The sequence below is a fragment of the Durio zibethinus genome, chromosome 3 (assembly GCF_047325235.1).
Source record: "Durio zibethinus cultivar Kanyao isolate XHJ-2024 chromosome 3, ASM4732523v1, whole genome shotgun sequence".
Classification (NCBI taxonomy): domain Eukaryota; kingdom Viridiplantae; phylum Streptophyta; class Magnoliopsida; order Malvales; family Malvaceae; genus Durio; species Durio zibethinus.
This window is the reverse complement of record NC_143164.1, coordinates 8,042,229-8,069,235: the sequence shown is the minus strand read 5'-3', so window position 1 is coordinate 8,069,235 and position 27,007 is coordinate 8,042,229. Positions and strand designations below refer to the sequence as shown.

Below are 27,007 nucleotides of genomic sequence, written 5' to 3'. Positions count from 1 at the left end.
AATAAAACATGGAATACAATTTTCTAAAGAGAACAGGAAGGATATGAAGGTTGCAGTGACAATTTCAAGTAAATTTATTAAATGGCAAAATTTGTAGTGTACAAATTATATTTAGACTGCAAAAGGGAAAGCAGATCTAGCATGGGTTTATCCAAATGCAGTAATATTGAATCGTAGCCTATCCTAATAATGCTTTTGGTACTAACGCAGCTATAGATTACAAGAAATTATATATAATGAGTTGCAGCTTCTTTCTATTTTTTTCAGAGAAGAGCAGCTTCTATATGTGAGATTACATATATCCAAAAAAGGGTTCTTGCAATGAAGTAACTTTAAATTATAGTAAATTATTGCAATGAAGTAACTTTAAATTATAGTAAATTATTTAATATGATACGTGAATTTTAAAAACATATAATATGATATTAAATTATGAATTTGTTAATTAATATAATACTTGAATTATTAGTCTGTTAACTAATGTAATACTTGAAAAATTATGTCTCATAAATATCATTATCTAAAATTAACTACATTAGGAATAAGTACAATATTAGTTAATAAATTTAAATTTTATATTAAATATTTTATTATAATTTAAGAGTTATTCATAATATTAACCCATCAAAAAAGCGGGCAGGATACACCTGTAAAACATGGTTTCACTGATAGTCATCCAACAAGCACATCACATACGTTTCTCAGATTAAAATTTTCTCGAATGTGGACCTTAACCAGTTTCATGTAGTGCAGCACCCATTCCATTGCAGTTGCTATTTCTTGAAGTTCACCCATAACAGATACTGAGTCCCGTACATATACACGTCCACCAGGTCTCAGCATCCAATCCATTTCAAGCATGATGGTTGACATATTCAACCTACATAAACCAGATAAGGAACATGATAAACTGTACCTGAAAAATGTGCGTTAGTAACAAATACTAGGGCACAAGCAGGAAAAAAGATGATTTATACCTCTTCTTCTCAACAGAGAAAATACATGTTGCATGCAATAGTTCATATGTTCTTGGATAAGTATCAAACTGCTCACACCCGGGAAAAAATTTGAGAATCATGAGTAAATCTGAAGCACGAAGAATAGAGAATCATAAGTGGAACTTGGAAGTTCTACAGATGAGCCAGAAAGCATTCAGAAAACTTCAGTCTCGAATGAACAACTGCAAATGAACCTATGGAAGAGTGCAATTTTAACCATGACAAAACTGGCAGTTTGTGAAAGTGTGCAAGTATTATTACTTGGATATAAACATGGTGGCAGTTCCTCTTACCTTCCCAACCAACAAATCAAAAGTTTCTCACATTGCTTTACTAAGCTCTATTTCTGACAGCTGCTTGTACTTGACTTTTAAGGCTTAGTGTCATGATCCTAGAGAAGAGACATGAATCTTACATCGCTCATGTACTAGAGTTGGTATTGGGATATAGGTGTTTGTACCACCTTCAACTTATGATACTTTTTGTAGGACAAAAACATGAGACACAGTGGGCCAAAACTGACAATACCTCATAAATTGATGTGAATAGTAACATTTGATATCAGAAACAGCTCTAAGGGTACTAGTGATATGTCACCGAAGACAATGAGCTCTTGTTGGAATGGGGAGTATGTCATGGTCCTAGAGAGAAGCCAAGAATCCCACATCAGCTGTATACTCAAATCGGTCTTGAAATTAAAACACTTTCAACTTGTGAGATGGTTTTTGTAGAACAAAACCATAAGACTCAATAAGCCGAAATGAACAATACCTCATAAGTTGGTGTAAACCATGACATTTAGCATGGTTAATGCAATTTACTGGACATGTTAAGTTGATTAGTTAAGGCTAGATTAAGCCTCAAGCCAAAGCTCAAAAAAGCTTGGCTTTTGGAGAACCTACGTATTTAACTTTAAAAATTAGTGAGAGGAAAGGTTTTGTCTTGCTCAAATCAAACATGATAGCTTACAGAAAATACAACTGAGTACAAATTTTGGTGATGACATCAGATGGTGATCCTTTTCTGGATATTTTTACCACCATTCAGGCGTTCCCTTCAGGTTGGATGAGATCGAGCATAGCAGGTACATAATGTAAGCTGCAAAGTTTCACAGCAGTTTCAAAAGCAATACATTTAATGTGCCCTAAGGATTCATGGTCCAAAGTAGTAGCTTCAAAATTTTATGTACGAGGGTAAAAGAATCTGGATATATGCTACAAAATCACCAAGCACGTGATGTTGGAGGAAGAATATGAAAACTAGAGTTAGTGCACATAATCTATACCAGTCATGCATAACAACTATAAGCCTGCGATCATAAATAACAGGCAAGGTGTTGAACCCACTAACAGGAACAGCATTCATTACCCAGCAATCAATCTGGAGATCATTTAATGCTGCTGTAAACCTTTAGAGTCGAAATAAACAAATATTACAAAATAATGCAATAGATTTTTTCAGTTTTTATCAAAATAAAAAGCATTCTAAAATCAGAAAAGTCTATGCAGTAGAATGGCATGTAAGATGTTATCCTCCAAGTCCAGCTCTCATGTCCATCACATCACATAGTTTCATATCTTTCTAGCAAAAAGCACACATATAACTGTCTATTACTTCATTCCAATATTTTGACTCTGCTCTAAAGATATGTAGGCATCCATTTCTATGCCTTGAAGCCAGGTCCAGATGTAAATAGAGTGATAGGATGTCCATAGATATCCCAAAAAATTGGAAAACAAGAAATTTTAAAGGAGAATTTTCTACTGGACACCCTAAAAGTTTTTTTTAGATACCTCTAAAAATTGGAAAACAAGAAAATTTAAAAGAAAACTTCCCCGGACAACCCCAAAATTTTCTTCTGGATACCCCCAAAATTTTCTTCTGGATACCCTTTCCATTAATAAAATTAGTAAATCCATCAACAATGTTTTATATATATATATATATATATATATATATATATATATATATATATATATATTGTAAATGGATGCCCCCGAAAAAATTTCTAGATCTGCCACTGTTTGAAGCCAGTCAGGTGGATAGTGAAAACGTGCAGGCCATGTGCTAAAATTAGAGCCATAACCGTTAACTGGCAATTGAGTGATGCAGCCCTCAAATCAACATTCCTGCAAACATCGTCAGACTCTAACTTGTTATGAGCCTCATTTGAGCTTTTCTGCCGTTTCACAATTTGAAGGAGCAGAGAATATGTGCAAAAACAGATAAGACAAAAGCACCCAACTACAAATACTCCTTAAAAGAATGTCATTCAAGGTTATCGGAGACTATAGCTTTTCTCTTCCAGCATCTTTATTTACTTAATTGGTAGAGACTTTAGCGGCCCCCCACCCCCCCGCCAAACGCACACACATACACTCCCCACTCTTCTCAACTTTTTTTTTGCCAAGTCTTAAACAAAGATTTCTCAATTCTTCTATGCCATTTTCTTTGTTATAAATTTTTTTACTGGGTTTAACTATTTAAAAAAAAAAAAAATAAGCTATTGGTCTAAGCACTTGAGTTAACTTTTGAAGGCTCCTTGCTGGTTTGATGCTCTTATGGCATATCCATGATTCATTTCCATTAGAATTAATGTGTAAATAATGTAAATGGCTACAGAAGGCAAATATTTTCTATTCTCTGAAGCACAGACTGCAGGTATCCATGTTTGACAACAATTCCTTAAAAACACTAAGAAACTAGTTTGGCGCATACTCTCCATGAAAAGACTCTTCCTTCATATCTTAGTCAATCACAGAAGCTCACTAAACCCCTCTTGCCTACCTAGTTCAACACCAGCTCTTTGTACAGGCATTTGACATCCAACTTCTTAGCTACCCACCCATCAACAACACCCTTAACACCCCAAAATGCAATTACTTGAAACCAATCCCAATCAAACTCCCATCTACTCCCTATTAAAATTATCAAACTTTACCTAGTAGAAAAACTAATTAATAGCCAATCTAACACTTTTTTAAACAAAAATAGCAAATGGTAAATAAAGTCAAAGAATTTTCGGGCAAATACTTACCTCATCGACATACCTTATATTTATCTTTTCCAATTTTCAGGCCTCGGAACCACACAATCCAACAATTTATCTTTTCCAAGACAATGCCTCACGTACTTCTCCCATTTTTCACTCTTATTAAAGAGCTTAATTGCTTCCTCATTATCCAAACACGGCATATAATCAACTTTACTCTCCTCACATACTTTATATTTCTCAAGTCTAACCCTAACTTCACCATCACTCTTATTCTTGTTTTCCTCTTCCTCCTCTCGTCCTTCGCCGTTGCCGTCACTGAACTCTGTAAAAGCACTCGTGGAGTTCAAGTCTGACTCTCCGATACAGACTTCATCCGATTTTGCTACCGTTTCGTCAACTGTCCCCGTCCTTCGCACTTCCAGGGCCCAACACTGTAAAAGGATGTACGAGGGATATAGAGGCCCAACCCTAAATCTGGCCCAAGTTTCTATCATTTTAGTCTTCAATCCGGTTACTTCCAGGAACGATTCTCATTTGTTACAATAAGGTTAAATTATGATAATCAACCTTATATTTTAACAAATTTTAAAATTTAATCTCTTTACTATAATTCATAAAAATATAACTCTCATATTATTGAATTTGATAATTTTAATTCAATCATTAATATTATCAATTTTTTACCTTAAAAATGCTGATGTATACGTTGATTTGATGACATAAGCGTTAAACTTGCTAATGTAGCATTAATTTTATTTATATAATGTGGATTTTGCTAACATGATAACATAAATATATGAAATCAATTGTCAAAATATGCAAATAATTCATATACTCATATAAAATTTGAATTTTAATATCTCTAGTATAATTATAAAAATTTTATCTTTATATAAGTTAAATTTGATAATGTTGATTCAATTATTAATACGATATATTACTTTTTGTTAATTTTATTGACGTAACTATTTTTTTTTTACAAAAACAAAACATGAGTCTCAAATATTTCAAAAAGATTTGAAAAATTAAAAAATGATAATTTTTTTTTTGTTTTTTTAGGCTCTTTTGAATTCTTTTAAAACATTGAATTAAAATTTTTTGAATATTTTATTTTTTGAAAATAATATTTCTAGAAATCTTTTTAGAAAAATATTTTTTAATTTTAAAATTCAAATTTACGAACTATTTAAATTATTTATTTTAAAAGTATTAAATTTGATTTTTTCTAATATTTTAATTTTTTAAAAATAATATTTCTTTTATTTTTGAAAAAAATTATATTTAAATTTTTTTAAAAATAGTTTTCGATTTTTGAAATTTATTAATTATTTAAATTATTAAATTTATTTTTTCCAATACCTTAATTTTATTAAAAATTCAAAATATTATTTTTAAGAAAATAAATATTGGTATATGTCTAAAATATTCTTAAAATTAAAAATTATTTTTAAGAAATGAAATATGATTTTTCATAATAATTCAAAAAATATTATTTTTAAAAAATTAAAATAATAAAAAATAATTTGATTTTTTATAATTAAAAAACTTAAATAATTCAATTTTTTATTTTTCAAAAATATTGAAACCCGATTGTAAAAAGCCAAAATTATAAGATTTTTTTATTTTTAGGATTTTCTTTAATCTTCTAAATTAAAAAAAAAAATTAAGATATTTCTTTAATTTTCAAATAACGTTCTAAAAAGATAACGTTCACATCAATAAAGTTAACAGAAAGTAATTTCGTATTAGCAATTTGATTAACATTATCAATTTTATCTTATAGAAAGATGAAATTTTAATAAATTACACTAAAGGGATAAATTTTCTACCATCGTGTAAGTGCAAGGACCATTGCACAATTTGACAATTAGTTTCATTTAATCATGTTGCTACGTTATAAAGTCAATTCCACTTCAATAAGGTAAAATTTATCAAGCAAATAACCACATTAACATTTTTCAATGGATTAGTAATTAAACTAAAATTATCAAATCAAAATAGTATAAACACTTAATTTCTATGAATTATAATATATGAATTAAATTTGAAATTTCATTAAAATACAAGTGACTTTACAATAATGGATTAGTTGCATTTTTTTCCTCCTCTCTATTTCAATTTGATTGCTGATTCAAACAATCAAGTTTCCAACCGTAGAAAATCGTCTTATAATGTCTAAAAACAACATATTGACTTACTTCAATCTTGCATCACAGATAAGCATGTTGTGTTTTTTTTTTTTTTTTTTTCTTGTATATAATGAAAGGATATTTCTGAATTATGATAATCAAAGTTTGGTGCAAGTGGCTCTGAAAAATGAACCCATCCATAGATAATTTTCAATACAATGGGCATGACATTGTCAAAGTTAGTTGCTGCAGCTTGGTTGAGGCTTCTCAGAATATTAATATTCCATTGCTGTTCTCAGAAGCAATGACAATGTTATTTCCTTCCTAAAGGAAATTTGCCATCCCACAAAGATAAAGATCATATTCTAATTCTAATTATAGATGTTTCAATTATTATATATATAGTACTTTCGGACATTTCAGAACAGTCTAAAAGGAAGTCTATTATTACGTTGTTTCTATGGTTACATTTTTTTTGGCGGTTAGATATTGACAATGATATATATATAAGATTGAAGCTGCTACCACTTTCTAAGAAAATATCTGGAAACAATGTTAAAGATGACGGGATCAGAGAGAATTACACTTCCAATGAACACAAAAGATGTTTGGAAAGTTGAATATTCAAAGTCAGCCATGAAATTTTTTGGATTTCACTGGAAGTTGTCTCAACAATTATAGGTACATATTTAACAATATTAGACAACTGCTCAGTGAAGGATTCATAATTTTTTTTAGTATTTATTTATAATATTTATATATATAATATAATAATTTTATTAATTTTATCGATATAAACAATATTAAAAAATCCTTCAATTTTTTTTATTTTTTAATTTTTGGCTACTAAAATCTTATGCTATAAAATCAACTAATGTTAGCACGAGTAATAAAGAAAATTTGTTTGTCTTTTAATTTTTTGAATTAAATTTATTAAAAATTTATGAGGATAATTTTATATAAATTCTTCACACTAAATGTAAACAAATATGTTTGAAATGATAAAAAAACTATATTGAAGAAAGTCTAAAAACTTTTATATCTAAAAAATTTCTTGTAATATATATATATATATATATATATGCGCGTGTGTATGTATGTATTTTCGAATCTTAGATTTTTTTTTTTTATAATATATAACACAAAATAACCTATGGTGAGAAGTACACTGTACCACTTGTATTCCCGTATTTTTAGTGACCCTACTTTGTATATTTTGTTTCAACTAAGTACGCCATATAATTAAGAGCAAGAAAGACATAAACGTCAAAAGAAAGAAGAAAAGGGAAAGGAAGTTGCAATATATATTACATGCTCTTATCCAAAACAGGAAAAAAGAAAAAAAAAAAAAAGAAGGAATAATCGAGACATTCTATGTAGTATAGCATGTTACAAAGATCTGCCGAAGAAAATCATGAACAAACTGGAGAAAAACATCATAGAATATTTGCTACCAACACTCAAAGAAAAACGCTTATATTGGCTGAAGGATGACCATCATATATGATCAATATAACGAACCATAATTTTCACACTAGTTGAAATCTTGATGAACTAAGAAATGGAGTGCAACATCATGTTTTTGAATTCTTCAAAATCAACCATGCCGTCCATATTGGTGTCGTAGAAGCAAATCATGCTTCGGCAGTCTTTGCCGCTGCTTTCATCCCATAAACCAAGTCTTCCCAACACGTTTTGAAGCTCCTCACAAGAAATGAAGCCATCCCCATTCAAGTCAAACACCTTGAATGCCTTGGCAAGGTCACTATCTTCTTCACCGCCATGGCTATCGATCAATTCTAACTCCTCCTCACTACCTGCTACTGGCTCAATCTTCTTCTTTCCGCCATCGGCATTCTGGTTCGAGATAGAATAATAGAAGAACAAGAATTCATCAAAGTCGAGAAATGGTTTTCCCACCAAGGACTCCAACTCCTCGAGGCTAAACTGGACTCCAATTCTCTCCAGGAGCCAATTAAGTTCCTCCAGGCTAACAAAGCCATCCCCATTCTTGTCAAGCTTCTCGAAAATCCGTTGCAAGTCGTTCTTGCTAAGGGGAGACATGTTACCAAAGAGAAAGTCACCATTAACATGAAATGTTGAAGCTTTAGAATTTAATGTTTCTTGAACATATGATGACTGCATGGTGAAGGGGTAAGTTTGGATTTATATATGCAAATGGCTGGAGAAAGTAGTTAATGTTTTGTACGGTTTGTGAAATTGTAACAATCCATTTTATGCAGAAGACATGGGAAAAGGAAGTTTGCAAGAAGTTTCCCTGGAAAATTATTTTATGGAAACAAATATTATTCTTGATTTTCATAGATATCGAATTTTCTCGGTCCAATTTTTTCTTTACTGTTGAGCTAAAGATCAGATGAAGCAAATTGGCTTCTGATCCCTATCACTGTTATGGTCTTTAATGCGTCAGTCTCTCTCATTGGTTTATACTGTAATTGTTTTCTGGAAAGTTGCTTGTCGGTTTGACTTTAATTAATAGGAGAAAATTCTGGCACCAAATTTTGGATCTTATAAAATTATCAATTATTTTTTGTAAAAAATGGAAATTTCTGTGGTAAATTTTCAACATAAAATAAATTTCAATATATATATATATATATCTTATTAGATACATTAACCTTTTGAATTTAAGTCATATTTAGAAAGTTAGTTAAATTGCATAGATCATATATCTAATGGACCGATGTTAATTCTTTTAGAGATAAAAGATTTTTTCGTTCAATACATTTTTTTTTCAAGTCAATTTTTTATATTAATAAATGAAATTTTAAATTAGGAGTCATATAATACTGAAAAGATTATTAATTCTCATCGTATATTTTAAAACCTACCCAAACTTTTACGTAGTACATAAAGCTAAGTGTAAGTCACCTTTATAAACACAATTATGGTTCAACTATTTTTTTTTTCATTATCTTGTCATCCAAAATTCCAAATATTCTAAAAAACCAAAGAAAATTAATGTAACGTGTCTTAGATGATAATAATAAATTGAGATGACTGAAATACTAATAAAAATAAATGACTAATTTTTAATATAATTAGGTGATAATTTTTTTTATTTTATCATCTTTATTTATCGATTTTTTATTGTAAAATTTATTTAATTAAAAAAATAAAAAATGAAAGGTAAAAAAAAAAATTAAATTGAAGTGCCATGTGGATACCTCATTTGTTCTCACATTCCAACAAATTTTATTAATACAAAAATAAAAAGCTAAAATTGAAAAAAAATAAAAATAAAGGAAAAAAGTGAAAAACAAAAAAAAAGAGGAAAATTATAAATAAATAAAAAAAAGTTCATAGAAGTGCCAAATTGAGACTTTTATTGAATTTAAAATATTAATTTTTTATACTGAAGTATTAAATAATAATTTTATTAATATAATACATATTTAAATTAAACTAATAATAAAATATATACTTTTATATGTATACCAAAATAGTTTAAGATAAATCACCGTACATATGTTTCCTTCTCAATCTCATTTTTCACAAGAAACTCAGACCTGTTCCAAATAAATTTTTACTTAAAAAAATCAACTCCTATCAAATCAAAATTGATCAAAATTTATTAAATACAGATTGTTTTTAAATTTACATCAATTGACATATTTTGTTACAAAATTTATCTAAAAAAAGATAAAATAAAAAAATAAATAGGGTATCACGTGAATACCTGAATTGACCTCTATTATTACAAAATATATCTAATAAAAAATATAAACCAAAATAATTTATAAAAAATAAAAAAGAACAAATACAAAAAAAAAAAGAAAAAGAAAAATTAAGAAATAAAAAATGAGTTCATAGAAGTTGTCGCAATTTTTAATTAAAGAATCAAACAATAACTTTATTAATATAATATATATAATTGAAATTAAAATAATAAAAAATATATAATATTATATATATATATATATATATATATATATATATCCAGAAATGAATTGAGATAAAATACTCTAAATACATTTCAGTCCCAATTCGTCCAATCTCGATCCCAATTTTAAAAAAAATCACTTCTTATTTAATTAGGATGGATCAAAACATGTCTGAGTACAAATTGTTTTAATATCGTTATCAATAAGCATTTTTTTGTTACAAATTTATTTGATTAAAATGCCAAAAAAAGGAAAAAAAAAAAAAAGGCAAAATCCAAACTGGATAATACGTGGATGTCTCCATTGGCCTAATTTTTTAACAAAATTAATTTAATAAAAAATGTATAAAAACAAAAGAGAGAAATAAAATGAAGTTTATTAAGGTACTATGTAGAATTTTCAATTAAATTTAAAATATTAATTTTTTAATTAAAATATTAAATAATAATTTGATTAATTAAAAAATAAAAAAATAAGATGAAAATAGGGTGACATGTGTACACATTCTCTTTTTTTTTTTTTTTAAATCTTATTTAAAAGGAAAGAAAGGAAGAAAAAACTTGAAAAAGAAAAAAAAAAAAGGTGAAAAGCAAAAAAAAGTTCTTAAAAAAAAAAGTTGAATTGCTATACAACATTAAGAATGATGAGTTTTTTTTTTTTTTTTAATTATATCATTGATCTAAAAAAAACTGAAAAAATAAAAAAAAATTAAATTCAGATGTGACATCAATACTTCCACTAATATTTTTTCTTTAAAAATCAAAAAATTAAGAAAAAGAAAAATAATAACAAAAAAACAAAAAATATATTTTTAAATAATAATATCAAATGAATTTCATATTAAAGAAATTTGTAAAATTTTCAAAATATTTATTAAATATCAAAATATATAAAAAAAAAGTCAAATAACTTCACATGTAACATAATTTTGATATCAAGTAAGTCTCATAGAAAATTTAAAATCTAAAAAGTTATTTATTAAATATATAAAAAAAAAAGGAAATAGTGATAAAAAAAATACATAAAATATCACTGGTATCAAATAGGTTTCATACAAAAAATTAAATATTCAAAATATTTTTTAAATTTTTTTAAAAATAAAATTAAAAGATTAAAAAGAAAATTCGATATAAATGAGTTTTACATATAAAAAATAAAATATTTAAAATATATATTGTAATTATAAAAAATATTTGTTAAATATTAAAAAAAGTAAATTAAAAAAGTAAATTAAAAAAGAAAAAAAAAAAAAAGGTGACATGTGGCAAGTCCCAAGTGTTCCGTGAACCAGTAAACTTTAAAGGTGAGAGTGAAATATTCCACAATAACAAAGAATGTGTTGGGTCTAACTGTTCCAAGATGAAATACGCGTGCAGACCATTCAACACCTAAATTTATATTTTCCATGCTCAATTTGTTGCTAATTGGGGCCATGGTCGGTGGTAGCCTTGAACGAGCCGAAACGAAAGTGACTTCTGAAGCTTACGCATTCTTTCCTCCCTATGTTTTCCTTTTCAGAAACTTGAGTGTAGAAGTTGAATTCTTCGTGCTAGAGCCGTTTTAACTTTGATGCCACCCTTCTCTGTTACGAAGAGCCTGGGTTGGGTAATTGGGAATATGTGGAAGAATTAAACCTTATAATTTGTGTATTTATAGTGTAAACTTCAAGTTAAATATTTTAATTCATGTATTTTTATTATATTTTATACTAAAATTACACATCATAATTCATATTAATATAAAAAATATAAAATATTATTAAATTTATATATAACTTTTTATAAAAATTTTAACTTTTATTATTTTCATATATTTTTTTATTGTGTCTTCATATTATATTTAAAATTTAAAAAATGATACAAGAATATCAAAATCTTTTTCCTAATATTAGGGCTTCAGCCTCGATTGAGATACAAGGAAGCACGTTTTGCATGAATATGATTCACACCAAAGAATATGGACCACTCTTTTCTGTCAATGGATATTGAAAGGCCAATACATTCAAGAAATAAGCATCTTATTGAAATATCCAGAATTTTTTATTTCCATCCCAAAAGTAAGAGAGAACAAAAAAAGTTTGAAGAGTTTTGATGAGAAAGAGGGAAGGTTTGGGTGGTGGTGAGGGTAATAAATCATACAAAATTCCACCAAAAAAGTTACTCAAGGAAAGAGATTTATTCCTGCTATGAGCTAACTAATAATTTCCAGATAAAGCTTTCAAAAAAGAAGAAAAGAATTGCTGTCTCTCTTTGTAGGTTCAACTTCATGGCTTTAAGGTGAACTTGCCAGGTTCACTGTAAGTTTCCTCTAATTCCTCTATTTTGTTGATTTTGAAACCCCTGATCCTCAGTTCCTCCGGTATATCTGTATTTTTGTAGTCAATGCTCTCAAGAAGCCAGCCCTTGTTCTGTACCGATCCACCGATTTTTACCTATTTCAAAAAACCATGTTATTTGTTCTCCAACTGAACTAAAGCCTGAAGCCCAAACTAAAATTGTCCTTCAAACATAAAAAATAGCCTTCCACGTTTACAAGCAGAGAAGAGTCACATACTCGTAGCAAACTTGAATATCTATCTCAGCTAATGATGATAATGGGTAAACTGTGTGAATAATGAAATGATAAGAAAGGCATGATCAAGCATGAATTTTCATGCAAGAAGAATCTAAGAAACTTGAAGTCATGAAAGCCAACTCATGTTAGGAACATCTCTTGTGATATTTCAAAATATGGCACCAAACTAAGAAATATATGGAACGATGCTGGTATTCATAGTCAACGCTTAAAACATCTAATTTGTAACAAATAACAAATCTTATTAAACTTGTTGAAAAAGAGAGCAAGGAAAAAGATTAAAAAAAAAAAAAGGAATGACAGATTAAATAATAGCTTGCATCTACCATCAATTTACTGTGGCATACCTCTGCACCATCAACAGAGTTGATGATAAGAGCTCCATTCAAGGATAGATCTTCAAGAAAGATATCGCGGCCCTTAAGGGCCATGGTAGACCTTTGAGAGATGGAGCAACTTCCACTAACTTTGCTTTTTATCTCAGAAAAAGTTAGCCCCCATTTAGGCTTCCATGTAACACGCGGCCACACTTCCACCTCTTGTCCATTGAAAACCTGTTGTACTGGATCCTCCACTTGGACACCAGCCTAGCAAAAACAGATAAAAGTTGGAAACCAAAAATTTAACAATAAAATGAGGGATAAAAAGAGTGAAAAAAATATTCTTAAGAATGAGCAGATTCAATCACTTGAATTTAATCAAAGAATAACATGATCACCTTTTTAAGGATGAGACTGTTTGCACGATATATGGCCATTTCTCCAGAAGTTGCACTGTGATATGGGTTCCCTTTTGGTACCTTAATCAAGGTTGAGAGAACATTAATAAATAGAATCAAACCGACAAAGATGCCCAGGACACAAACTAATAATCAAGGACAACAAAAGGTGTTGATTATAAATATCCAACTAGAACCCTTGGTACTAAGGTAGAGAAAGAATATGCAACCTAACAGTTGCTTGCTTGAAGATTAACCAAGAAAAGTTTAAAGGAGACAAAAGGTGAAAAGGGTAGCATTATAAAAAATAAAAAATAAAAAATAAAAGGGAAAAGAAAGATGTTGTAATGATGACCACAATCTAAATAAACTGTACCATATCCCTTGAAACAATTCTATATTGTTCAAGTGTAAGCAATTATACTTAAGATAAGTAATGAACCTAAAAGGAACTAATTCACTTATTTGACAAAATTCACCATAAAACAGTTCCTACTTCCTATTAAAATTTGTGACAAAATAATACGAAAAACGATGATTAGCATATTTAAACCAGTATGATGCAAGAGAAATAAAAGAAAAATGATTTTCAAGCAGAGTTGTTCACCATCTGAAATAAATTCCTGAAAGAAATTGCATAAAACAATCTTGATGTTATAGCTTATCTATATTTTGATCTTCACAAAAGAGCCAAATTATACTGTCACCCCATTGTGTATAGATGAACCAACACCAGAAATCCTGGATTTGCTATCCATTGACATGCTAGATATAATTGCAAAAGAGCCAATTAAACAGAGAACGATGAACTTCAGAAATTATTAATACATAATTTCACCTTAGCAGCATCCTCAGGGTTGTTTTTCACAGGTGCATAAGCAAGCCAGGTATCCATCACCTACACAATTGTATTACATCAGGCTTAGTGATGAGGTAAATATTTAATACCAAATTCTACAGAATCACAAGAGAAGCAGGTTCCTATCTGATGGCAGAGAGGAGGTAAGGCTAGGAACCACCAATTACCGTATATCCAACTCTTGCTGTCGGAGGCAATGTTTTCGGATAGTCTTGCATCATACACTCTAGTCGAGTTGAGGACTTAAATGATGTTTTGCTAGAATCTTTATACCTGCAATAACATAAGAAAAAAACAGATGACATGATCAAGACTCACTTTCTTCATTACAGGGAACTGAATATGCAAAATTCATAACTTAGTATCTTGTGACATCGACAATCTGATCAAATAAGTTGTTGAAGAATTTTCCACCATGATTAGGAATCAACTGAATCTAATTTCTTTACTTGTGAGGAACCCAACAATAAAAAGCAGTGCGATGTTTCACTATGATAACTACAAAAACTAGAAGACATTTCCTACAACGGGAAAATTCTAGGAACAAAATACATTTTTTAGGTGTTTGTGGTAACCAGCAATGTAAATTCAACAGATGATGCAAATGAGATTACCAATTATTTCAAAATTCTGTTATGTTACATCTTTCCCATAAATTCAGCTTAATTCCTATTCCTCATGTTGCTTCATACGGCATATATGCTTCAAGATTAAAAAAAAATGAATTAAAAATGAACTATAAACTTTTTATTTCAAAATCATGTTATAAGCGACAAGTTGTAAAGTCATCCATAAAGCAGAACACTAACACGTTTCAATCATAATTAGCAAAAAAAGAAAAAGAAGAATTACTTGGGGTTAACAAATTCCTTTACGGCACCTCCTGTTTTTCTCAGCTCCTCAATGTATGGACCAAGCTCCAAAATAAGCTGTAAAACAGAACAAAAATTTACAGGAGGGGGAGAGCAATTAGACAAAGGATGGAGCAGTTCCCAAATATGGATGAGATATTAGACTACAAAAAACTCAGATTAAGTTTCATAAATGACATCATGATGACAATGGCAGATTCAGTAGGTGAAAAAACTTTGAATTTTTGGTACTTCTAACCATATTGATTACACGAGGAAAGAAGCCACACTATAATCAAAACTGGAAATCTGATAAAGCTTCTTAAGGCTTATGTTTGTTATTAATCACACTAGATATCTCCCTAGAAATTAACATCTAAATAATGATTTTGAGCCAGAAAAATTACTTGGTTTATATTTCCTGGGAAAGGAGAATAACCAGTCTCACAATTAACATCTCCATCAGGATGTCCAGTGGCTCTAAGCAGAGGATCAAGCTGATTGTATTCCACATTGATCACCATCGATCTCCCTGAAGTCAATTTCATTGTGTGGTACTAATAGTTAAGCATAAATCATAGGGCCTTTGATGCCTAAAACACCTACTATAGCATAGTTATTATATAAATATATAAATATATATATATGAGAAATCAGAAATTAGTGAACTGAGCACCATCTTTTAGTCAAATGTCAACATCCCTAGAGATATAAGTTTATAAGCAAATACACTCACACGCTATTGGCAGCTAGCTTCTAAGAATTAAATGAGTTTCATGTACAAGTACCATCACTATGAGTGAGTCTGGTAATTCCTCCAATGGCTTCTTTCGCTTTTCGTTGAACAGCAAGAGAGTTGACATGGTATTGTTTAGTAGCACTGACTCCCAGTGATGCTGGAATAGCCTACATTGAAATAGTATAAACTTTTATTTATAACCAGTCTTGAGCTGTTACATAAGAAAACTATAGATGAAATGTTGAAAATTTTAGCTGTTAACCTTGAACAGAAGTCCATTTGTGTCTTGGAAAAAGAGAACCCATCTGAAACCAGCATCATGCCTAGCAAAAAGTGATGACAAAAGTATGATGTAAAATATAAAAAGTTATCCATTACACCAATTTTCAAAGGATGACATTTGACTTTTTTATGCAATGTATATATATATGTTGATAAAATTAAGATCAAGGAGAGTTAGAAAATGGATTACTTTTAAGTATATGGTAACTAGATTACTAGCTTATGCACACGGCTGTTGTCAGTTTGAGTCAATGTTATAGCTTAATGTGGTTTAGAAACTAAAATTTTAGTGTCTTACTACCACAAAGTGAGGCAAAGGCAGGAGCAAACACCAATATCATTCATACAAGGAGATTCTGTGCAATAAAGAAATAAGTTTATGACAAGAGGCAACATATAAACATAAAGGGTACTTGCAAAGGCATGAAAAGAAATTTCAGATTCCAGATTTTAGAAGCAATGTAAGCATTTGAGACATACCATACGTTCAGAAGGCCACTAGAATGAAGAAGTGAATGCACATCACCATGGCCATGAGGTTTTGTCTAACAAGATCAGAGAAGAGTTAAGGAAAGAACCTAATGGTTTTATCAACTAAAATATAAATATAGCTTGGTATACAGTGTTTATGATGGTTACCTGAATTTTGTATTTGTTATGAGGGTCCAAAGCAAGCCTAGCATCATTATCATCTAAGCATGCAACTTTTTCCTGAAAGTAAATATGAAACTTGATGTAAAGAAACTTAAAACAGCTTTAACCAGCACATCAATGAGTGATTACACACCTGCTTAAGAAGTTTAACTTGTGTAGGTTTCATCCCGAAATAAGAATTTGATTCCAAAAGGTCCAATGTACGGATATGTGTGTCATCCGATGTCATGATAACAAAAGGAATCTCCTTTTGACATGTGCCTAAAATTTAGACAGAGAGAATGAGAGAGAAAGCAATTAACTTAAGAGATAAAGAGAGCTAATTAGTTATAAAACACAACAAACAATGCAATATTTTTCTAAAGACGATCGGATGTTAAATAATTTTTTTTGACTTATTGAGGAAAATACATTGACATGTTTCATGTAAAAATATGAACTGCTTCAGCTTGCGGGACTAGGGATGTTGTTTACAAAGTATTTAATAGGCTCAAGGACTTAGATAATTGCACCTAGCTCATTACATAAAGATTTTTCAAATAGATATATATTGTGGCTTTTTATCCAGAGGAACTATTGCAAGTGAGAGCTGGATAAGCTCATTAAAGTTTTGACTAGTTCATTCTATCAATTTTCCATATATAAAGGATGGCCAATTTACAGCTAAAGTGTTCTTGACTTCTTTGAGAGTGGCTTTTCCATGATCACTATAATTTAAACCTAAGTTTATCCAACAGGCTTGCTTTCCATGGTTAGTGCACTAAACAATTGTTCATACATTTCAACAAGCGAAATAGACTACTCTGAACTCCTCAGTAACTTCCATTGGCTGCAGCCATTCATAACACTGAAGTACAAACTTATCTTTCTTGATCATGTCGAGGTGCAATATTTAAAAAGGCTTTATGATGTTGAAGGCCTCCTAACAAATGAGATGCAATACAAACCTTGTGTAAGCCTACAGCTAGCTTCCTGAAGAGCCAGAACAGACTCAATGTAGAGTTGTAAGAAACATGTTCCAGTCGTGGTCTCTGCTGGAAGTGCCACCTGCAAGGTGTAAAAAGTAGATAGTCAAATATTTTTTTTGAGGGAGCAAAACTAGTCAAGGGTGTCGGAACTGGTTTAATCAGTACAACATCAAATATGTGATCAACCCTCTTTAGAAAAGGAAAACGCATCTATGCACTATCTAGTGCAGACAAGCGCATGAGCCAGGGGTACCAACAATTACACAAAAGTATCTATCAAATATATTTAAACTACATAGTGTCAAGTACCTTTTGTGAAACCAAATAATTGAAATTAACAGCATAAACAAAATATTTTGTAGAAATCTGATCCTTCAACAAAAGTGTAGATCTGATTCTCCTACATTACTGTAGCTTGATTTCCTAGTTTATTTTGGGAATATTTCTTATTTATTCTTCTAATTTAGTTAATTATTCTGATTGTCAAGTTTTTAGGGATTTGTTTCTGCTTCCTTCTCTGTTTCATGTAAGTTGTTTCCTAATAAGGAACTTCACTGTTCCTATTTATTTGATGTGCTCCTTCATTCTAAAAATAATAAGAAGAAACTCTTTAAGCTTTTTATATGGTATCAAAGTAAGTCGGCCTGAGCTATTAGACTGTAGCCACACGAGTTTCCATTATGGTTAGTAGGGGTGAGAACTCTTCTTCTGCAGAGGTATAGCATAAGGAAAGTCACAAAAAAGTGATGCTCCAACAAACCTTTCAAAAAAAGTTTGCAACCTTTGGAACTAGTTTCCTAGCACAAATGGTAATTTCCTAAACGTCTTAAGTGTTCTATGGGGAAATACACAATCTTGGATTGTTGATTCAGGAGCATCAGATCACATGACTAGATATGCATCCTTATTCAACACATATAGAACTTTCTGTGATAGTTCTGCTGTAAAAATTGCTGATGGCTCTCTTTCAAAGGTGGCAGGAACAAGTTCTATTGTATTTCAAAAGACATAACACTTGACTCTGTTCTCTATGCCCCTAATTTAAGCTGTAACCTACTTTCCATCAGTAAGCTTACGAAGGATAGATGTTGTGTCACTAAATTTTTTCCCCACTTGTGTGAATTTCAAAAACTGGGCTCAGGGAGGATTATTGGTAGTGCTAGGATGTGTGCAGAGCTCTACCTTCTTCTAGATGATGGAATTGAGAGACCATAAAACTCTTGTACAACCTTAGTCTCTAGTACTAGTAAGGATGATCTTATCATGTTATGGCACTATAGACTAGGATATCCAAATATTTTGTATTGAAAAAGGCTATTTCCCTCATTATTCAATAAAATCTCTAAAGATTTTCAATGTAAAATTTGTCAACTTTTCAAGCACATTCAAAATACCTACCCTAGCATTTCCTATAAATCATCTCAGCCTTTTTCTTCACAGTGGAATTTGGGGACTGTCAAGATTTAACAATATCACATATTCTAGGTGGTTTGTTACATTCATTGATGAGCATACTCGACTCCCTTGGGTATTCCTTATGAAAGAAAAATCCGAGATTGGCCAAATCTTTCAAAACTTTAATGATATGATACAAACCTAATTCCAAGCCAAAAACTGACAATGGAAGGGAATACTTCAACTCTATTCTTGGCCCTTACCTCACCAATCATGGCATTATCCATCAAAGCTCTTGCATTGACACTCCACAGCAAAACAGGATTGCCGAACGCAAAAGCAGACATTTGATAGAAGTGACTAGATCCCTCTTGTTGACTTCCAATGTGCCTAAACATTTTTAGGGAGAAGCCATCATCACTTCAACTTATTGGGTTAACTGAATGCCTTCTCGAGTTCTTGGCTTTAAAACACCTTGCCAAACTCTCCTTACTTCGTACCCACAAACTTGATTAATCTCTTCCATTCCTATCAAACTCTTTGGCTGCATTGCCTTTGTTCATATTAGCCAACAAAACCATAGCAAACTTGATCCCAAAGCCTTAAAATGCATCTTCCTTGGTTATTCCCCAAACCAAAAGGGCTATAAGTGTTACTCACCCATCATAAAAAAATTCTATAGCTTTATGGATGTCACATTCTTTGAGAATCTTCCATACTACAGTAAGAATGATATTTAAGGGGACAATACTACTTAGGAATGTCAATTCTTAGCTGTTGACTTGCCAATTTCCCAACTAGCCCCTCCAATTTCCCAACCAGCCCCTTCAAAACCATATTCTCAACTAGTCCCTTTAAAATCAGATTCTCAACCTATCCAACCTATCAGCCATACAGATTCCAAAACCCAACCTGTTCAAACAATTTTTGACTCTTCAAACCTTAAGGTTATGCAAGAAAAAATAAAAGAACTGATAGTCTTCTCAAGGAAGAAAAAAATGCAGGAAGAAGTGAACTGTACACAGCTAAGCACTAAAAATCAACCTGATCTGAGTCTCTAAGAACCTAAAACTAACACAGGTAATGTCCCCATTGAATCTGAAATAGAAACGTATGAGCTAGCTGGTGACCTTGACATTCCTATTTCATTAAGAAAAAGTGTGAAATCATGCACCCGCTACCCTATCTGCAAGTACATCTTATATGAAAGGTTAAATCCAAACTTTCGAGCATTTACTACTAACATAGACAATGTGCAAATTCCAAAAAATATTCAGGAAGCCCTCAATGAATCAGATTGGAAGGCAGTGGTTCTTGAAGAAATCAATGCACTAGAGAAGAATGGGACATGGAAAATTTTAGATTTGCCTAAAGGAAAAAACTGGTTGGATGTAAGTGGATCTTCACAATAAAGCACAATGCAGATGGAAGTATAAACAGGTTCAAAGCTAGACTTCTTGCAAATGGTTCACTCAATCCTATGGGATAGACTATGGAGAGACATTTGCCCTAGTAGCCAAACTCAATTCAATTAGAGTTTTATTGTCACTAGCAGCCAACTTGGATTGGCCTCTCCACCAACTTGACATCAAGAATGCATTCTTAAATGGTGACTTGGAGGAGGATGTTTACATGGAAATTCCCCCTGGTTTCAAAAGGCAAGACAATATGGGCAAAGTGTGCAAACTCCAAAAGTTTTTGTATGGCCTTAAATAGTCTCCTCGAGCTTGGTTTGAACTGTTGACCAAGGCAGTGAAGAGGTATGAATTCCTTCAATGTCATTATGATCATACTATGTTTGTTAAGTTCACTAATAAACGAAAAAGAGTCATTCTTATTGTTTATGTGGATGATATCATAATCACCGAAGACCACAAGGAAGGAATAGATGATTTGAAGAAACTTCTTGCAAAGGAGTTTGAAATAAGGACTTGGGGTTCCTTAAATATTTTTTTGGGATGCAAATAGCTCAGTCTAAGAATGGAATAAGTATGTACTTGATCTACTCAAAGAAACCGGCATGATTGCATGCAAACCTATTGATACACCCATGGACTCAACTAATAAAATTGGAAGAGAAGATGGAAGCTCTCTCACAGACAAAAGGCGATACCAAAGACTAGTTGGGAAGCTTATTTACTTCACCCACACACGACGTGATATTGGGTTTAAAGTAGGGATGGTGAATAGATACATAGATAATCCAACCAAGGAGCACCTCAAGGTTGTTCATCACATCCTACAGCAATTAAGGAAGAGTCCCGGTGAAGGTCTATACTTTAAGAAGTCAATGAACAAGGTAGTCGAGGTATATATAGATGCTGATTAGGCTGGATCAGTAACAGATAACAGGTCCACTACTGGATATTGCACTTATGTTTAGGGTAATTTGGTCACTTGGAGAAGTAAAAAGCAATCTGTTGTGGCTAGGAGCACTGCTGAGAATGAGTTTAGAGCAATGTCCCATGGTATTTGTGAAGGAATTTGGCTGATAAGGTTACTTGGAGGATTAAAAGTTAAGACTGTGACATCTATGACACTGTTTTGTGACAATAAGGCTACTATAAATATTGCCAAGAATCCTATTTATCATGATAGGACCAAGCACATAGAACTGGATCGACATTTCATAAAGGAAAAGATAGAAAATAGATCGATCAAACTGGCCTATATCCCTACAAGTTCTCAAATTGTAGATATTCTGAACAAAGCTCTTCCTAGAGGCATCTTTGATGGATTGAAATCCAAGCTGGGTATGATTAACATTCATATCCCAGCATGAGGGGTGTGTAGAAATCTGATTCTCCTACATTAGTGCAACTTGATTTCCTAATTTATTTTGAGAATATTTCTCATTTATTCTTCTGATTTAGTTAATTATTTTGATTATCAAGTTTTTAGAGATTTGTTTCTCCCTCCTTTTATTATTTTTGTTTTTCTGTTTCATATAAGTTGTTTCCTAATAAAGAACTTCACTGTTCCTATTTATTTGATGTACTCCTTCATCCTAATAATAATAATAATAATAATAAAAGAAAATTATTCATTAAATTTTCTACATATTTACTGTCAGTCTATCGGTTATCTACCTTAATTCCATTGTATCCAAGACGTTCACCAAGCCCACCTGCAACAAGAACAAATGCAGCGTATTGGGCTTCTTTGACGCCTGCCTCCTCAAATTTGATGAAATTATCATCGCCAAAAGAGAGAATTTCTCCCTTTGGAACCTGAAAAAGAAAAAATACTGCATTTAGGACAGTTGCATAGAAGACAGCGGAGAGAAGGACATGACAGGGGGTAGAGAAAACTTGATATTAATGTGATTAATTTACATTAATTCGAATTACGCAAGGGTAAGACAATTGGATATTGATTACATCATAAGAAATTGTATATTTGAAGTTTCAAAGTGAAAGACTAATTTCGTTACCGAAGGTGTGAAGCCATCATATGGGTTCTTCCCTGCTTTAGAGTCCGCTAAGAGCTTCCTAGCAGTTTTAATATACGAAGCCAAACCCCCAGGATAGCTTGAATTTAGCTTAGCCACCTATAAAAAAAAAAAAAAAAAGTTCAATACATAAAACTCTAAGATATAATACTAAAAATAACTTCAACACAATTCAAACATATCTAAAACAGCAGAGCCAAAGAAAAATATACCCTTAATTTTTCTTTTAATTCATAATAATTTTATTGCATTTAGAAAAAAAAAATAAAAATCCACTTTTGATGTTTAAAAATTTTTTTAAACCATAGTAGAATACTGTAAAATTCCATAGCTTTAAAAAAAAAAAAAAAAGAAACCTGAGCGAAAAACGCTTTCTTTTGGTCGTCCTCGACGCCAGGCTCTGCCCAATGCTGAAAAATATGGCTCTGCCCCATCTCCAACAACATATTTGCCAATTCAATCTGGAAAAACAACAAAAAGAGAGTACATAATTCACATACTAGTATATTTATACGTATATATACGTAATTTAAATTTTAAAAAAAAAGGTACGGGATTTGGGACATGCAAGACCTGATCCGGAGAAAGCAGGTGGAGATTCTTGACAAGATTAGGAGGCCAATCGGCGGCATTGAGATTGAGGCTGGAGAGAATCTCCGCCGCTGAATCAGCCGTCCCCGGAGCCATTATCGCCAGTATTGTTTTTCTCGAATAAAAATGAAAAGGAAAAAATAAAAGAATGCAGAAAAAGGTTGGGAAGAATCTTGCGTAAATAAGAGTCCAAAACGGAACTTATCATGTGAATGTGAAGTGGAGGAGAGAGAAAGAACTGAGAAGCAGATTAGAGAGAATGTCGCGTTGAATGATTGTCACCGATTGCCCGATATTACTAGTCACCAACCGTTAGTTTATTTGGGCCCACCCCTACAATTGCACGGGATGGCCTGCCAACTAATTTTCCATTTCTTTTAATTTTCATCATCAATTCATCATTTAATCATATACCAAAAATAAAAATAAAAATGAAAATGAAAGGAGAATCCATTTAAAAAAAAAATGAGTGAATTATTTGAATTAAACTTTGATTTTCAAAATTATTTTTGTCTAATCTATTGGAGAAAAAAAGTTTAAAAGTAGGATAGCCTTTTTAATCAAGGCTTTTTAGTACTAAGAGGTAAAAAGAATTATTTTTTTAATCATAATCAATGTCATTTGACGAAGAAAGAAAAAAAAATATTAATAGTGTATGTTAAGTTTTAGGTTATGCCTTTTACAAATGTTATAAAATTTGAGAGAATATCATATATAATTATTATAATATAATTTAATATTTTATAGAATTCAAAAAAAATTATGTAAATTTTATATTTTTAAATGATAAATTTTTATATAATTTTATATTAGAATTCAATAATTATAAAAAATTATAAATAAAATACACCAATAAAATTTGACCCTTAACTGGCAATCTGCAAAGTAAGAGATATTAGGGTTTTTTAAAAAACAAATTCCATTTTTAAACTTTTTGTTTTGTACTTTTTATTGGGGGAATCGTAAAAGTTATTAATAAATAAAAAAGCATGTGACATGTAGTGGCAGACAAAATTGAGAAAATATTTTTTGTTTTTATTTTTTTTTATTTTTTAGAAAATAATTTTCAGTTTTTATTTTTTTTAAATGAATTTGATAAGTTAAAATAAAAATTATTTTCTAAAAATATAAAAATAAGAAAATAAATAAATTATTTAATGATATTATTATTAATGTCATCTAATAATAAATATAATATATTTATTAATTAATGATATTAAAAAATGTTCAAATATGATAACTTGTAAAATATAAGGAAAAAAATTTACATTCTTTATTTTTATAATTAAAAACATATTTTTCTTGTTTTTATATCTCAATCCATTTTTATTTTTATTTTTTAAAAATTTATTTTCATTTTCAATTATCAAACACAATTCCATTCTTTTTTTTTTTTTCAGAAAATAGCTTTGTTTTTTGAAACCAAAGCTAAACTTTTGTTACTTAAAAAGAAAAAAAAAGAAAAAAAAAATCCAATCTTTAATCAAATTAAAAAAAAAAAAAGAAAAGAAAAAGAATATAGGTATATGCTTCTCAATCTCAAAGCACATTCTCCTTCCAGAGCCTTTCCATTTTATTTTCAGCATTATTTATTTACGGCTGAAATGAATAAAAAATCTCTAAATTATAATTAAAAATCATCCAAATTCTTTTTTTTATTACAATAAATCAATTTTTTTCAATATTTATTTACATTCAATTTATATTCTTTGATAAAAAAAAGTTAATACCATTAATTTTTACCAATTAAAATAAAATTTTATGTGATATCAAATTACATATATAAAAATTTGTTATGTGATTTACTTAAAATACGAGAAAATTAAATAAAATATTTTTTTCTTTTTCCTTCTTTATTTTCTTTGTTTCTCTCTAAGATATTTTAAAAATTCAATTTGGTTCATTTAAAGGTTCAATTCAGTTGAAATAAAAGATTTAGAGCTTAATTTATTACAATAAAATATTAAAAATTTAAATAATTATTAAATTATAATTTTAAAGATATTTTTTACCCTTTAACTTTATTTATTACTTTATATTTATTATAGAAGAGATGGCCAAATATAATAAGGATAAAATAATAAAGGGCATAATGCATTTTCTTTAAAAAAAAAAAGCCATAGTTTTGGATAAAAAAATCGTAGTATTAAAATTTAAATTTTAAATCAACTAAATGAAATTTTTTAAAGATGATTATATAAATTAATTAAACTAAACTTTAAATTTGACATAATGCAATTTCATCCTAATTTAAAGTTTGTCTTGAATTAAGATAAAAAAAAATTTTATGTTCTTAGATAAATTGGAATCACCTAGCTACAGAGCAACATACACTTTAATAGTATGTCTATGAAACACTAATTAACATAGACATAGACTGGCTTTAAGTGCATTGCCATAGTTTTTTTTTTTTTTTTTGAAGACATTTCTGAAATTGAAACCTTTTTTTCTCATTTAGCATTAATGCATATTAGCAGAGATTTTGACACCTATGATATACACATGGTTGCTTGGTGCAAATGGTATAAATTGGTGTTTTTAAAAACTACTTTCTCTTTTAGCAAAGCTTATAAATATTTAGGGTTTAATTTCATTGGTTTATGCAATCATTCTTAAAATGTGGCATTCAACATTTCTAGATTTGAATCCAGTAACTGTAACCTATTTTCCTATCTATAAGCTGCATCATCCTTCGTTAAAAAAAAACAAATCTAAATATATAGTTGTGTATTTTGTGTCAGAATACTGCTCATGAAGCTGCATTTCAGCCTTGGTTGGACTCTTAGTATGATTTGAATGCTTTGGGATGACTGGAGATTTTATCTGAATTGAGATCAATATTCACTTTGACATTCAGAGCACTGAATGTATCTCAATAATGGAAAGCAAGCAAATGTTGACAGAAGCAGCTGTAGCATTGAGCAGTATATAACCTCACCTGCGAAGACTTTGGCAATTAATGGATGTATCTGTCAAAGATGTTGGCTTTGGTGGCCAAATATTTTGCGCTTGATGCATTGTTTTGAACTGATACTACTTAAAAACTAGGGCAATCTGTTTGTGGTCTTTTGCAAGCCAAGCCATTTTGTGAGAATCCTATAATTGTACATCTTGAAACTGGCCATCGTAATTATTGAATAGAATGCGGGGCTTCCCCATGCTGAAGTTCAGTACCTTGGCATTCATGTTTTATTTTATTTCTCCATCATATAGTAGCTTCCTGATGTAGTGCTCTATGTCTGAACCAAACAAACGAAGTGTGTAATCTGTCAATGGTGCACCCTGCTTCCATATCATACATTAATTAATTCTCTTCATAGCAGAACGTCATAATGCTAAAGAAATGAAAAGGCTGCTATTCATGATCTATCTAACCTTCAATTAATGGAATCAGAAAGGAACTTTGAGATTATATTTTCATTTTTGAACAGATCCATCTAACCTTTTCTTGCTCCTGTTGCACTTTTGCTTCTTCTGCTTCACCTACTTCAGCCTGCTGTTGAACTGAAACTGAAAGAACCGTTCTCTTTCTTAAGTCTTTTTGCCCTCCACCCCGATCTAACATGGAGAATTTAGTGCAAGCCATGTAAGAGGAAGTTGCAGCCATGATTGAAATCTGAACTCTCTGGATTTTACTCTCAACATTCTCAATACTTCTTTTTATGTGTTTTTATTTAGAAATTGCTTTTTAAGGACCCCTGTTTTTATTAAATTAATGTTAGGCTTGTAAAATTTGATTCATTGGTTTTTGTGGATAAGGCTTTTTGTTTTTATCGGGTGGTTGGGTTGAGCATGACAATGTGTTGGAGAAACAAAGAAAATTGCCACCAATCGATTGGATAATCAGCTGAAAATTTCACGGAATCAGCGGTAGCGAAAACTACAATGTTCAAGCCAA

At 30.5% G+C, this 27,007-nt stretch overlaps 3 protein-coding genes and 1 pseudogene across 10 annotated transcripts; all 4 read right to left on the bottom strand.

Annotated features, from left to right (window-relative positions):
• Positions 1 to 557: 557 nt before the first annotated feature.
• LOC111301792 (putative methyltransferase PMT12) lies at positions 558 to 4,440 on the bottom strand. 8 transcript variants are annotated; one of them, XM_089758355.1, is made up of 5 exons: positions 4,036 to 4,409; positions 3,085 to 3,127; positions 1,968 to 2,096; positions 978 to 1,086; positions 558 to 880 (listed from the first exon to the last, which is right to left on the bottom strand). In XM_089758355.1, exons 3-5 carry the CDS (start codon positions 2,002 to 2,004, stop codon positions 673 to 675), a joined length of 354 nt encoding a protein of 117 aa, XP_089614481.1. In that variant the 5' UTR covers positions 2,005 to 2,096; positions 3,085 to 3,127; positions 4,036 to 4,409; the 3' UTR covers positions 558 to 672. The 8 variants fall into 8 exon arrangements, 4 of the variants coding, with proteins under 4 accessions (XP_089614481.1, XP_089614483.1, XP_089614480.1 ...); XR_016340914.1 differs by having other exon boundaries at positions 1,292 to 3,127; positions 4,049 to 4,440; XR_016340913.1 differs by having other exon boundaries at positions 978 to 1,639; positions 1,968 to 3,127; positions 4,049 to 4,438.
• Positions 4,441 to 7,408: 2,968 nt separating this feature from the next.
• LOC111301784 (putative calcium-binding protein CML44 pseudogene) lies at positions 7,409 to 8,405 on the bottom strand (annotated as a pseudogene).
• A 3,639-nt stretch (positions 8,406 to 12,044) lies between these two features.
• Positions 12,045 to 23,400, bottom strand: LOC111298632 (UDP-sugar pyrophosphorylase-like). Its single transcript, XM_022893359.2, has 17 exons — positions 23,092 to 23,400; positions 22,875 to 22,979; positions 22,501 to 22,617; positions 22,157 to 22,297; positions 17,652 to 17,751; positions 16,838 to 16,965; positions 16,690 to 16,761; positions 16,531 to 16,595; positions 16,031 to 16,091; positions 15,818 to 15,935; positions 15,437 to 15,561; positions 15,031 to 15,107; positions 14,346 to 14,451; positions 14,158 to 14,217; positions 13,320 to 13,400; positions 12,949 to 13,188; positions 12,045 to 12,458 (listed from the first exon to the last, which is right to left on the bottom strand). The coding sequence occupies exons 1-17, from the start codon at positions 23,203 to 23,205 to the stop codon at positions 12,291 to 12,293; spliced, it is 1,878 nt and encodes a 625-aa protein (XP_022749094.2). The 5' UTR covers positions 23,206 to 23,400; the 3' UTR covers positions 12,045 to 12,290.
• Positions 23,401 to 25,808: 2,408 nt separating this feature from the next.
• Positions 25,809 to 26,989, bottom strand: LOC149519596 (NAD(P)H-quinone oxidoreductase subunit M, chloroplastic-like). The gene is made up of 2 exons (XM_089758353.1): positions 26,552 to 26,989; positions 25,809 to 26,391 (listed from the first exon to the last, which is right to left on the bottom strand). The coding sequence occupies exons 1-2, from the start codon at positions 26,714 to 26,716 to the stop codon at positions 26,299 to 26,301; spliced, it is 258 nt and encodes an 85-aa protein (XP_089614479.1). The 5' UTR covers positions 26,717 to 26,989; the 3' UTR covers positions 25,809 to 26,298.
• Positions 26,990 to 27,007: the final 18 nt, after the last annotated feature.